The 15,198-nt window shown below is 33.1% G+C and overlaps 1 protein-coding gene across 2 annotated transcripts; it reads right to left on the bottom strand.

Moving 5' to 3' along the window:
* Positions 1-105: 105 nt before the first annotated feature.
* Positions 106-15,053, bottom strand: LOC127838980 (uncharacterized). Of its 2 annotated transcripts, none has more exons than XM_052367123.1 (11): positions 14,644-15,053; positions 7,704-7,739; positions 7,128-7,193; positions 6,658-6,853; positions 5,301-5,363; positions 5,079-5,099; positions 3,341-3,439; positions 2,932-3,074; positions 2,260-2,398; positions 1,729-1,809; positions 106-970 (listed from the first exon to the last, which is right to left on the bottom strand). In XM_052367123.1, the coding sequence occupies exons 1-10, from the start codon at positions 14,680-14,682 to the stop codon at positions 1,772-1,774; spliced, it is 840 nt and encodes a 279-aa protein (XP_052223083.1). In that variant the 5' UTR covers positions 14,683-15,053; the 3' UTR covers positions 106-970; positions 1,729-1,771. The 2 variants fall into 2 exon arrangements, with proteins under 2 accessions (XP_052223083.1, XP_052223084.1); XM_052367124.1 differs by lacking the exon at positions 14,644-15,053 and adding an exon at positions 12,235-12,375.
* Between the last annotated feature and the right edge of the window lie 145 nt (positions 15,054-15,198).

Here is a 15,198-nt window from a genome sequence, read left to right as displayed (position 1 = left end):
TCAGCTAACTTCTTTTCCTTATCGAGTTGTTTCGGCCAATGATATAGAAGAATGTGTCAGGTTACATGATTACAGAAATGATAATGCATATTAATAAGATAAATGCCTGTTTTGTTTTTTATCAAAACTTAAACATGTTAAACGTACCTTAATATACCTAACAACAAAATGATTCCTTAACATATTCCGCATTTGGTGCTGACATTTTGTTTTAAATTAAACTAAACAATTATATGGTGATATAACCTCAACTCTTGATCCAAGAATACTCAGACATAAGCCTTAGTGGTCTTTAAATATTAGAACATCTCCGCCAAATTATGAAATTATAAATTTGAAATCGGATATCAGGTTATAAATTTTAAAAAAAAGAGGCCCCATCCTCGATAAAAGTCCATCTGAGGTTACTACTGTAACTGTTTCTATTTAATAACGGGCATGTATAATTTAACACTTTATTGATTAACTGCGGCGTTTGGATTTGCATTACGTCGTATTTATTGACTGTTTCATTCCGCAACTTTAAACTCCAGATCAAAATGAACATGATTTACAGGAAAAAGGATTGTTACTCAATTAAACGTGTCGTTAAGGTAACCACAATCAATTATTTTAGTTGAACACGGAAAAATATTATTTGTATTTATATAAATATAATTTCTTAACAACATATAAAGCCACTATTTAACGAATTCGGTAGTAATGCTTGAGGCAAAGAGGTTCAAAATCAGTTCTGTAGAAATGATAATCGCAGATTCACTCTAATGCGTATTTCAGCATCTTTTCATCTGGTGTATTATTGTATAATATAACTTTAACAATCCTTTTTATTATGTAATTATAGGCACGAAAAAGGAACAGTCAACTGCGCGAGGTTGTCATTTTGTCGTGCAGAGAGACGAGACGATTCCTCTGACATCCTTTGCTCTACGGGGAGAACATTATCATGTTTTCAATCACTTTAATGCACCTGCAATAAAACAACATGTAAATAGATTTTTCAACAAGATACCTCAAATACGTATGGCTTGTATGCGTGAGAAATCCTTTTATTTACAATATTTTTAATGACCTAACTGATTCAATTGAATATGCCAACGTTCAGTAACTGGTACATATTATAATAGATAACATTGTTTTTATCCCTTTGACAATTCATATCCTTATACCAAAAATATATATTAAATAAGTTATTAAAACTAAATAAGCAGCTCTTGTACAAAGAATACATTATATACGCGCAAATGATACATTATATACGCATACTGTCCAAATTTCTCGATGGCTAAACCATCCAATATTCCCAATTGGAATTTAATAACTACAAAATACCAATTAAAGCAATATGTTAACTTTTGAAATTTATTTTTTTAAGGATATGAGACACTACTTAAAAGCATCAATTTTGTAATTATGCAATCATCATAAAGTTAACAAATCAACACTTTGTATAGACATACAATTACGCAATGGTTTTTCTTAATTGTGTGCAATATAAACATAACTACAACTTCAAAACAAATCAGATAATGACCACATGATAATTTACATTTTTTAAATGCATATTACGGAAAGAAAATGGAAATTTATCAATTTAATGACTGTTTACATGGATAGACTATTCCCTTCAATGCACAATAGCGTCAATTAACATATTTTCACAAATACTTGCTATATGACATCGTTTTGAACCTACGTTAACAGAATATTACAGTGTCTACTACGTACCGAAAACTAGTTAGGGATGAACTTTTTTCGTGTGGTCTGTCAATTAAGCAATCAACGTTGGCTTTCTCACCTTTAAGAAGCCTGTCAGAAACAAAATATCCATTTAAGGCAACTGGTTTATAGCATCTGTCTACACAATTCCAGTTTGGCTGATACAGAATGAACCATCATTAAAACGTAGTGAAATGCGCAAAAATGAATCGCCAATATTTTGTTCACAGTGAAAGTTACCATGAAAAAAAGAACAGATCGTTACTCATATTAATTCTAAAAAGGTTACACACTGCACACTGCATGGCAAATGCAACACTAATGTTTCTGATTTATGTGTAAATAGCAAATTTGATTATATAGTAATATAGAGAGTTCTAGAAAGTTTACTTATATCGATAAAAAACGATATGAAAGAATTTATTTGTAAATCACAGAAAGCATTTTCAAATATCTTATAAAACGATTGTGTTTTAAAATAATACAAATATCCGGCATCTGTGTAAGAATGATTGTTTGTATATACAATAAAGAACATACCAGATTCATAATTGGCACATCTGCATTGTGTACCATCACTTAAGACGTGCAGACAAATATGCCAGTCCTTTGGACGATCAACGCTGAAACAGTTTTCAACGGCAATTGTCTGATTGCTCGCATCACAGTTGCACAGTGCCTAGAATAGTGGAATGAATAGTTATGACGTAACTTGCCTAGAATAGTGGAATGAATAGTTATCACGTAACTTGCCTAGAATAGTGGAATGAATAGTTATCACGTAACTTATCTTGTTCAATGGTCTAAAACTATTCAAAATGAAAGCTTTCAGAAATTAAAATATATTTAAACGCAAAATAATTATCGAATTCCAATTAACTATACACTTGAAGAGTAATATATTTATGTCCCCAACTAAGATCTACGTGTTTTGAGATTGCAGTATCGTGAAAGAAATCGCAATTTAGAAAATATGTGTATAAACATCGCGCTATGGCAAATATGAATTTGGTTTTTAGGATGCCACAACAATGTATGTGAAGAATCTTTTCTCAGTAAGTGTTATTGTGTCGGTCAGAAATATAGTTGCACACACAATAAAAAAACGAGCATAAGTATGTGCCAATAATAGTGTATATTTACTTATGATATGCTGGTAATATTAATTAAAATTCGAGCAGGCATACGTCCCTTTCGTCAAACGGTATTTACCTCAACCAAGTCCGTTTTATTGCAGTACGGGCCTGTCCATCCAAGATGACATTGACAATCCGGTGGATTAGTGGAATTAATGCAGACAAGTTCACCATGTTCTCCGCATTGCCCGTTTCCGCTTGCTGACCGAACGACGCAGCCTACAATTGTTGGTAAAATCTTTCTGTCAGTTATTACATACCAGCGACCCTTTTATCAATTTTGAATGAAACGATTCATGACAAAGCTACGAGCTGACAAGCTTAATGTTAGAATGAATTATCTCTTAATTGCCGACATCGGTTGAAAGAAATCAACGGTTTATGAGCGTATTGACGACTTAAATAGCACGATTATTTTCTCTCTCGCAAAAACAATACACCATGTGTTCTAATTAGCGCATTATCGAAGAATAAAAAATATTTACAATCAATAAAACGTTGAGAGTTGTTGCATTCGATGTGCTGGTTTAACATCCCCCTGATGACGTCAGCCCCCAGACATGTGCCCTTGCACTCAAAACAGTCTGAAAGAGTAGCTTACATATATGAATGATATCAACAAATAAACCCTTTCTTAATATGTGGCACTGTTTATTGCAGGATTCGAAGTCAAGTTCTAATGATATTGTTAAGACATTGTAATTATTGCGTCATGTCGTATGAAAAGTCATGAACTCTGTATCAAATTCAGTGGCTAGTTTAAATGTTTATCCTTAGTTGTCTAACCGCAAATTAAAATGGTGACATTTTCTACGCGGACCAGCTGGAAAAGTATACCTTATGAAATTAGGTCACTATGATTCTGATGCAACAGGATTTACATTTTCCCTCATTTTGTCTGATAAAACGTACATCGCGAAAACTGTTTAACAACACTGATCCATACGAAAGACAAAAAAAACTCATCGGACATTAGGTCCAATAACTTTTATTAAAGTTATTGGACCTCACCAGACTTTACCGGACCTTGTTCTTTTTTAACCAAACAACACCAAATACATTTTTATAGAATTTATCTGTATTATTATGAAATAATAATCACAATGCTTAATAATTCTCAATACAATTGAATAACAACTAAATGTTAACCCGCTCTATGAACATATATGGTAAAACTGAATGAAACGTAAACAAAGCTTTGTGATTTCAAACATCAATATTAATCGCTTCTACTCAAACACTGCTGACTTTTGAATCAGATTGACACGGAAAAGGCTAAGGTCGTGTGGTTTCCCATTTTTGATTCATCACAAGGATTTAAACGAGTAAAATTCAATTAAACAACACAAAAACTAAATACGTCAGGAAACAAGGTGCAATATTTGATTGGTTCTAAGAATTGAGCAAAATTAGCAAGTTATAAAAATTAGCAAGTTCGACTGGTTTGTAAAATCCGTTGTGTTTAATGTTAAATAATATATCAAAGTAAATTAAACATAAACCAGTCCGTATTTTGTTTCACAAAATTCTAGTTTCGTTTTCATTTTTAACCAAAACACATGTTTACATATTGTTGTTTTGTGTAGGACATGACGTCCGACAGTTTCTGAAATAATACCGGACCTCAGCCAACGTTATCGGAAATGTTTTTCGCATGAAATGAACAATACCTCTCCATACGCTGGCTGGCTTACACTCAAACTTTACAGCTTAATGACCCCAGTGTGTACATGATTTTAAAGGACGAAATTTTGGCTGCGACAAAATGTATGATAAATGGTGTGTTTTCCAATATATATTTAATAGATGTATTACTCCCGAAATTAAATGTACTAAGCTCCCCTTTAACTGCTAAGTGGATTTCGTGTTAAATGTTCACAAGGGGAAATGCTTCATGTGCATATTCAAAATACATTTTAAACTATAAAAAGATGTGTAATGTTTGCCTTAGAATATAGTTATTATGAAACTCCCAAAACATCAATAGGTCAGTCACTACTGTAACAGTCACACAATATTCTATTATTAAGGAAACAATATTCTTTGCAACTTCTTATACTTAAAGTAAATTAATTTCTTTCAATAAAACGTTTTAAAGTCGCAGATCCATGTGTTAAGCAAGCCACTATTTGTGTGTACTTTAATCAAGAGCTTTAACAAGAAGATGCATTTTTAATTTAACAAATATTATAACACGTTAAAAATTTCATTTGTCAAACCTACTTTGCGGGCCGCAGGACTGTGCTGCAATGAAAAGAAGAATACATGAATCTAAAGGATATTTATAGTTGAAACAATGGAAGGAAATCATTCTCTATCGATATGATAAAAACTCAGCAAATTTTTGGTTAAATGCGTACAATTATAATCACAGAAGGGGGCATTAAATAAATTCGTCAGAACGATGATGAGGTGATATGAAAAAAAGAAAGACGTATGTGTCACCTTCTAATCTTGATGTATTAGCAGGGATCTGTATTGAACAATATCCATCGTCATCTTGAATACCTGTAAAGTTTAAATACATGTATGAGCATCACTCTGAGAAAAGTGGGTGTAATGCATGTGCTTTATTTGTCTTCCCAGATAAGCATGTGCAGTCCACTCAGGCTTAATAGGGACGACACTGCGTTTCAATGGGATTTTTCGTTGAAAGGAAGTCTCTTGTTAGTGAAAATTCAGTTTAGTCTGAAAGAGTCGTCCCTGTGCGGACTGCACAGGCTATTCTGCGACGACACTGTATGGACACGCATTAAACCCTCTTTTCTCACAGCGATGCTAATTTATTTCAGAAGATGGCGAGCTTGTTTGTATAAAACAATATACAGATATATACATGGTTAGTAGCCAAATGTATCCTCCTTTAGTTTTGTCTAAAGCTGGTTTCCCAACAATTTGAAGTAAACTTATTAACATTTACAAAGATGCATAACATTATATACACTGACTTTTAAACTCAATCATTCCTTTCCACGTCGAAATTGTCAACGCCTTCGTCGAACAATAATTTGATTTCAATAAACCATATGTAATTTTTATTTTTATAAAAAAAAATGTCAAAGTGTTGGTATCTTCTTATACATCTGGATTATAAACAATATATTTATTATGATTAAATCAAATGCGTATTGTAAATAACTGTTTAATTTAGCAATAGACTACACTCAAAAGTAAGAATAACGATCAGAATCTCTCTTTACGTATATTTGTGCCAAAATGAGGACTTGAAGGTGCCTTAAAAAATAACCAAACAACGAAAATCAATCGGATGAAAATATGTTTTAGTTTCGCTTTTACACCAGTGTGACAAATGAGATTAAACATTTCTGAACGTATGCGATTAAGAATTAAGAAACGAAAATCAGCATGCACATATGAAAATAAAATGCATATATAGTTATTTAAAATGGGGAAAACCTAAACATCCATCTTAACGCAATTTATGATCTCTGGGAAAAAAAAGATGTGAATTGTGTTTGAAATACGCCATTCAAATGTGTTATGTATATCTCTTTTAGTAAAGAGAACCAGTTTAAAAATAAGCGAGTAACAATATTTTGTTTAGTTGTAGAATCCGTTATATGTACTTTGAAAAACTATTATTTTGAAGGAAGATTGCTGCAATATGTGTTAAGTTTCACCATGTTCTATTTTGTTTCTTATTAAAAAAATATCGGCATTGTTTTCAATAGTTTATTGTAATACTCGTACACTGTGTACTAATTATACCTCATATTCCCGGGCATCTTATCAGTATCAATTTATAATGACTTGTATAATTTACTAATTTTCATGAACTTACATTTTTTTTCTATTAACGGTTGACTGTTAGGTTCTACTGTAGATAATGTAGATACGTTAGCATTTTGCTGCCCGTTGTTGTCCCTTGTATGTTTTAATATGGCATGAAGGACAATTATAGCAGTAGCAATACATATAGCTACAACAAACATACAGACTGCGCATTTCTTATTGTTGCGTAACCAGCGGCAAAATCTCTGAAATATGAATTATAGACATATAAAAAAAAATTATAGTTAACCATATTAAAATCATTCTAAGATATCATTACGTTCACAGTAACAATTTTATAAAATCTTACTGTCATTTCGTCATACAATAAATATAGCCTTAGATAAAAAAAATATCCAACCCACAAACAATTTGAATCTTATATTAGGAAGGTGTTATTAAACTTTAATATTACTCAGGAATGTGTTATAAAATTAAACATTTCGCAAGAACGTGTAATAATATTTAAATACTACTCACGTTGCCTTTTGGATCCTGTCCGCACGAATCTTGATGTTCTTCTGTCGACTCAACGGCTGAGTCCTTCTGTCAGTAATAACATTAAAAAGAGTGATCATGCACAACGACAATTTATCTTAATACCAAAAGTGTTTCAGCAATATGATGTAATGCAAACTATCAATTAAGCTCTTAGACATGCGTGTCCTCATTTACGTAAAATACCAAAATTATATTCTGAATTTTTAATTTAAAATTAGTTATCAGTAAGATTTTTGAATTCATATATATAGCCATGTCTTCATTGACAAAAAATACCAAAGGTATATTCTTAGTGTGTATTTTAAAGAAATAAGCCGTCAGATTTTGATATGTCATGTTTGCAATGTGTTTAAAATAAAATCTTAATATGGTATTGTAATATTCCAAAAGAATATATAAAATGTCAAAAATAATAAATACAATTTTAAAGGCGTGAAAAAAGTATAGGCAAGAATTAAAGATTATTCGTTGTAAAGGGCACCTTATTTGTTTAACAATATGATGCTGCGTTACAGTTATTTTAATATCGGCAGAGGTTTCATGGTGTCCACGTACCTTTGGTAAAAAATCTTCACGTTCACAGCCACCGTCCTTTAAAATAATTAAAACAAGTATAAGTACTCGCGTAGTATTTTTCTATTCGATATTGTCAAAATAAGGGTATTCAATACAGAAAAAAGGAAGATTATGGCTACTTTATTTGCAAAAACGTGAATGAGAATTTTACTAAAAATACGCGTATTAATACAATCATTGTCATTTTAAACGGATTGGTCGTAGCGTTTGAGTGCAGAAGCTCAGAGACTGTAAGAAAAGACAATATTTGTGTATATACTATAGTGTACATAGACGGTGGAGGACAACACGATACTGGTTGTGGGAACGATAACCTTTTGTTCAACTCTACAGATTTGGTAGAGGTTTGTCTACATAGGCGGTGAAGATATACAACAACAACAACATGGCCGCAAAAAACTGTTATTGTTGGCGTCAAAAAATCACTTTCAATAGCCTAAAATAGCTTTCTATTACATAATAAACAGATCAGGAAAACACTCATACTTCCTTTGTAATGTGTATACAAAAGAAAATCAACTTAAGTCCAAGTCTCACTATTGCCGGTAGAGCCCTGGTCCATCCCGTTTGATAACGCCGGTCGACCGGCGAGGACCGGGATGATTCGTAGAAATTTTTTAAGGCAGTCACACTATTTCTCGGTGCCGACCCGCTTGAAGCCAGTCAGCAGCCCGGCAGAGTCCCGGTCAACCCGGACTGGCTAATAGCCCCGTTTGTCGCCGGTATTGCCCCGGTTTAGCCCCGGTGAAAGCCGGCAGCGTCCCGGCAGAGCCCCGGTATACCGTTACACCGCCGGCACTCACCGGGGCTATACCGGCATCAGACCCCGACAGAGCTACGGCAACGCCCCGGTTTCGACCCGGTCGTCGCCGGTATGCCCCGGCGGAGCCCCGGTGAATGCCGGTGGCCTCCCGGCAGAGCGCCGGTTTACTTATGCACCGTAGCTATATCGGGACTCTAACGGCATTCAACGGGGCGTTGCCGTAGCTCTGCCGAGGTCTGTATGTGCCCCGGTGGAGCTACGGTGCCGTCCCGGTTGTTCCAGGTGCCGTCCCTGATGTTCCTGGTGCCGTTCCGGTTGTTCCCGGTGCCGTGCCGGTCGTTGCCGGTCCTTCCCGCAGACTCCAGGTTCATCCCGGAGGTATTAAACATTTTAATACTTTCCCGTTGGAGCCCCGGTTTTTCCCGGTCAATCCCGGTCGTCCCCGATGGAGCATCTGTTCATCCCGGTAGAGCCTTGGTTCATCCCGGTAGATCCCGGAATCAGTGAAATATCATATCTGGTAAGTTCGTATATTTCCGAGAATGATCATGAATATTTGTTGTTGTTGTTTTTTTTTCATTTTCTTTTTTCTTGAATGAGACAATAAAATAACAATATCTTAAAATATGTTTATAAATACCAAATATGATGTCTTCAAAAAATGTATCAGAAAAAAATTATTCTCACTGTCTCCGTAAACACTCGTATCTTTTCGGCATAGACCGTCAAGTGAGGAACTTATTCTCGCATGCATATGCAAACAATAAAAACTATGTCGTAGCCAATGCTTAGCAATTTTGCTTCAATAATATTATTTTACAACTTTTATGACACGGTCATGTTATATAGTGATGTTCTGTATTTACAAGGCGGATTATTGAGATATGCGAAGAACTTCTTTTATTGCGCATGAATAAAGGGGTAAATCGGAGTTTTGGAAAATTGGTTGATGATAACAATTTATTTTCGCTATTCCAGTTTTCTACGAATCGTACGATACCTCGTACTTATGTATAAAAGATGCATTATCTATTTCTTAAATGTTGAATACCACGACAAAACGCTTAAAAACCAGTAAAGATGAACATTTAAGAAAATTAATTATACTGTTTATCGTTCACAATAAAGTATAATTTGGAAAACAAATATAATCGAGGAAAACTTCCTGTAAAAAAAAACACTAAATGGACATCATAGGTACTTGTTAATCGTCCTATCAATCGATTTGATGTTCATAACCTTACAATGTTGTTACTTAAGCATATAGTTTAATGCAAAATCTGCATTGGGACTTTATTATTAAATATTATTGATTCATAGCAATAACCTAATGCATCACGCGTGTATTTATTTTTAAATTCCGCTTTATTTTAATTTAGAAGTTAAGTTAGAAGTAACTTACATACAGCAATACCAATTCTATTTTGTTAACATAATATGTAAAGTTGTCAAGTAGTTTTGGAACTTCATTATGAACGCCTTATTAATTATCAACGTGTTTTTGCAAGAGAAATATGTCATTATTAAGAACCATTAAATCTAATACAACTTCAGGAGTTTGGTCTTCGTATGCTTTGTTCTGCATATAAAATGTATTTTATTGCAATAGATTTGTTTGTAATTTATCTCGATTCCTTGTAGATAGTTTCCACTATAAAAAAATTTCAAACAATCTGTAGAATATGATCTTTAAACATGATACTGGATATGTTAATTATTTGCCTTTTTGTGCAAAACCACGAATTATTTTCGAAAAATATACATTACAATGGCTAAAAAAAATTAAACAAATCTTAAAATTGTTGAGTAATTTATTTCATATGAATCATATCTATATATACATTCAAATAAAATTACAACAAACCGCACGCTTAAAATATATGTTTACATTACCCTTGGCAAACCCGGTTGTCAACATTCTCGCTTACACAACAATCTATAATCGAATATTGGATTTGAATAACCATTGCACTCTATCCACTTACGATTGTCTTTGGGCACGAATCATTTCGCTTATAAAAATAGCGATATATCTTCCTAGTAAAAGCTTACCTAATATGAGCCTTCATATAAGGGCAATGATATCATTGAAAAAATATGCAGTGCCAGTAAACTCATTAAATTAAGAAATAGTGTTATTACCACGAATTACTTATTCATGTCGAGAAATACGTACTGGATTACTTGTTTTGTTTGTTTAATTATTGTATTTTCAATGGTAAATGAGCAAGTTTAAATGTTTCCAATCCATGTATACAAATTGGTAAAAGATATGAGAACAATTGCTAAGAAGAAAATAAGTGTAAGTAGCTTTTGTAGCAATTCTTATAATTATATTTTTGAAAAAATACTGATGTTGTATTCAGTTTCGTTGTAGCATTTAAAAGAATGTACTTAACATGTTTATTTTTCTTTTTTCTTTATAAAGTATTAACAGCAATACTTACATGTACTTATAACATAAAGCAAAGGGCCATTTGTTTATGCAATTTTAATTGAATATTTTGAGGAAAGTTAAACAGCAGTATGTAATAAAGTTTGGAATGCGTTACTTAAATATTGATAAGTCAAACATGTGTTCCAACAATTGAGTATAAAAAGATCGAGAAATAGAAAGCTAATCTACTTTATTTCTATATGACTCTATAACAGCAGCTACTGTTTTGATGAATAGATTCTGCGTGCATTTGTAATGAGGAAGATTTGCTTCAATGGAAAAGCGAGAGTGGCCCTTAAAAGTACATTATGTTAACTATTTTAAATTTCACATTTAAAAATTCGCTTAAGTGAATACCTGAAAAGCATACTAAATTTAAGAATACACATAACATTGAGCTTTCGAATAATCTTACGTGAATGAGATTAGATAATGACAATTTTAAGTATATATCAAATTAAAAGCAAGTTGAAAAATAATATAAAAGACATTTTATTCAACGCAAAATAAATTCTGTACTCATTATTGAGAGATAGATTTATTGCGTCAGCACCTTACAATAATAGTAAGAAAGTGAAAGCATTTTCTTTTGTTTCACTACTCTTGAAAAAGTTAATGGGAATCCCGGATTACACTTAACAGTATGATGTGTAGATTTATATAATGATTATGTCAGAGTTAGGGAAACCAGATGGTATAATAATTGGTTATTCCTTCTTTACATGAGTCTTTTGTTGCAATATGTGAGCCGCGTCATGCGAAAATGGAGCGTATGCAATATTCACCAACCATAGCACCATATAAGCCTGCGTACTTGCGCTGTCTGCTCGGGGCTATCCTGTCAGGTATTAATTCACGCAATGTGTTCTTATACTATTATTATTGTGTCATGATCAAAATCCAATAATGTACGCCTGAAAACATGTAATTGTATGTGTATATGGAGGAGAACTATATAAGACATTGTCTTTCGTTCTAAACCTTTTCAAACATGTTTATTGTATAAATGTTCATATAATGCTATGAAAAAAACAACGTGTATTGCTTGAAATAAATATTTTTAAACTAAGGTGAAGGGTGGTCAGACGTTTTACTGCCAGTTTATGGCATTATATCGAATGACGCGGCGCATATTTTATAATAGCTAGTAGCTTTATATAAAACTTAATAATCAAATGCGTAGAATGTGTTAAATGATATGGCAAGGGGTTTACCCACGAGCCGATAAGTCATGTATATTTATATATACAATAAAATCATTATATTTAGCTCTGCAAATTAAATCAAATAAATGCGTTTAATGTACATACAGATTCACTTAATCTATCCATGTCTATGTTTATGGAGTCACGTCTAAAACATTCTACAGTTAATCTTCTTCTACTTAAAGGAAACTCATTTCTGTTTGAGTTAAAAGATTTCTTAAATCGAAACTAACAACTGGAATTCCTATTTATTATAATTATATAATGACGTGTTGAAGTCTTCATAGTGAAAAACACCCCGATAAAACAAGTAGATCCATGTGTTATTCAGACGACATGTTAACTATACGTATTCAATCGTGATACATCGACCATCTCCGGAATTCCCCGTAAGCTTTTTAAATCGTTAAGCGAAAGCCATTATTCCTACTTATACATGATCAAAACGAAAGGATCCAACGATGTCCCTATATGCCGTTTATACGAAAAGAACACATTAAAACAAGAGAACCTAAATGCTCGCTTACTTGTAGGAAAATAATTTATGTGTGCAGATTATGGCATGTTTGTTGAATAACTGAGGTTTTTATGCAGATATGTAATTGTGTATGAGACAGATTTGAAGCGTTCACTTAAAGCTTGTATAAAAAACAATTAACCAACAGGGTGGGGAAAAATGTGACCACAGGAGCACGATTTCAACAAACTGAGCAGAGGAAAACTATACAAGAGTGCACCACAATTGTTTAACCTTTTGCCCATGCCGTTTGAGAGAAAGTTTTATAGATATTTACTGAATAAGTATTTTTTAAATAGACCAATGCGGCGTGGTCAGTTTTGATCAGAGGGACACGATTTGTAACGACTTTGTATGTCAAGGCAAAGTTGTTTCCGATGTTATAGCTACTAGACCAATGGTAATACCGGAAAATTTATTTCGACGGTAAATGAAACAAATATGTAGAGTGACATGCGTAGATAAAACATCATTATAATCGCTAACTGCTTGATATAACATAATTTAAGCGATCATTGTTGTTGGTAGACGGAAATGAAACCCCTCCAAACTGTTATCAAATGGGTTGTTGAAGCAGTCCAAATAAGGTTACAACCAAGTTGCTCTAAGTATTATGTGTGGATTAGTGTTGGACATCAGCAGACAAAATATCAGTATAAAAATGTTACATCATTCAGCCTTTCTGTTAAAATTAATTGTTTCAATTTAAATGTGTAATCAAAATTAGGTAAAGTTTAATGTCAAAGTGAGGGTGTATGATAAGCTTGATAGAGAACGGTTGTTGGTCATTAGTAGTAATTGTGTAAGTATTGTTGTTTGGTGCTAGACCAAACGGTCAAAACTACAGGCCACGGACAAAACCGGACGGATAGACAGGACAATCACTATACTACACCCCGACAATATCAAGAAAACGGATACATAAGAAATAAAAACTCATACGTACACAAAAATAATGTTTACATTCAAAATACTTCACTAAGATAACCGATAATAGTAGTAAGTAACATGTTAGTTATACAAGTTTGACAAATACAAAGGAGAGAAAGACCTTTGAAGAAATACTTAAATGACGTAGGAAAGCACCAACTGACAGACAATGGCCAACACGGTGTCATAAAAGCTCATCATTATATATTTCTGTTCAGGTGAGCTAAAGGCGCTGCAATTATTTCAATATATTGCTGTTACATTACTGTCGTGCGCAAGAGACGAAAAGATGAAGATTTCCATTATTTTCCTCGAAAATTGTTCATTGCTTTTGTTTTCTCTTTCATCTTCTATGTGGAGTTTTCCTAAGTGTTTACAAAAGCCTGACGCAAACGTTATTTTTACAAATACCCATATTATGTAACGTGCTGTGTAGATAAAACCCAGTATCGTATGTCCTGTGATAGTAAACGGGAAGTAATTTAATTGCACTGTTCGATTATAAAAACGATTCACGGTATACACAATTAAAATATCTTAAAAACAATTGCATAATCTTAGTACTTTTTGTACAAGATATGCCAAGCTTTCTATGAATAGTTTTTTCCATTGTGCAGTAGATGACTTACAACTGTAGTATATTTCTATAATTTTTCAATTAAAACGTTAATAAATAATGGCATGACATGAATTCTTGTTACAGTTATACTAACTATTGTGTGTTATTTATTTTGTGTGTATCGATGCCGTACATTTGTTTAATGTTTACTTATTGTTCTGGTAAATCGATTAATTGTTTACGATATTAATGTTACGATCGACTATCGCTATACAAAGAATCTGCGAGTTAATACAATTCTTTTATATACCAAGTTAACATGAGCAATTCTCGATACGAACTTACTGATGTTTATGTGTTATCAAGTGAACTGTTTGCTGAACCAACATTATGATTATCTTTACGTGAAATTCATAAAACTTTCGTTCTAAACCGTTCTAAATCATTCGAATCATACATATAATGCACAGTTATGAAAGAAATAAACGATATCGAGTGCAATTCTTACCTCCGATGCGCTCATCATGCCAAGTTCCTGTGATAACATGTTTGTTCATACTTCGACACATTGAATGTTGTATAATATCTTGGAAATCCCATGAAGAAGGGGAAGTTCAAAACAGTAATTCCGGACTGTCCAAAAATGTGTCTGGTAATTCAGGTTACCTGTTGTGCAATTCGAGGTTATTGGGTCACCTGTTTTGTAATTGGATGTCACAGCGTACGTGTTTATCGTTATTGTTATCTTTCCACATATGTGTGTCGATTGCAGTTGTAAATCTTTACAGATAAATCCTATTGCGTGAACTCAATGTTACAACTACAAACCCTGCATTCGCCATAGTAGAATATATAATCTTGTATTCTTGGAAATTCGATTAAGAAGGGAATATTCAAAGAAAGTGCAACTGATCTTTCAAAACGGCGTCTGGGATTCAAGTTCTTGTTTTGATCCCAGGTGTCATTGCGCAGGTGTTTATCTTGATCAATATCTTTCAATGTGTGTATCTCGCGAAGAGCAGTATATCTGAACAGATAAATAAAGCTGCCTACATTGTATTTA

This window comes from Dreissena polymorpha, chromosome 7 (assembly GCF_020536995.1).
Source record: "Dreissena polymorpha isolate Duluth1 chromosome 7, UMN_Dpol_1.0, whole genome shotgun sequence".
NCBI classification, from domain to species: domain Eukaryota; kingdom Metazoa; phylum Mollusca; class Bivalvia; order Myida; family Dreissenidae; genus Dreissena; species Dreissena polymorpha.
This window is presented reverse-complemented; position numbering and strand designations above follow the sequence as displayed.

Excerpts from the sequence above, each read along its gene's own strand:
- LOC127838980 (XM_052367123.1), bottom strand. The coding sequence starts at position 14,682 with ATGTTATCACAGGAACTTGGCATGATGAGCGCATCGGAG. Across the intron at positions 7,740-14,643 it reads GCATGATGAGCGCATCGGAG|GACGGTGGCTGTGAACGTGA; the intron begins GTAAGAATTGCA and ends ATTATTTTAAAG. Across the intron at positions 3,440-5,078 it reads ACAGTCCTGCGGCCCGCAAA|ACTGTTTTGAGTGCAAGGGC; the intron begins GTAGGTTTGACA and ends CTACTCTTTCAG.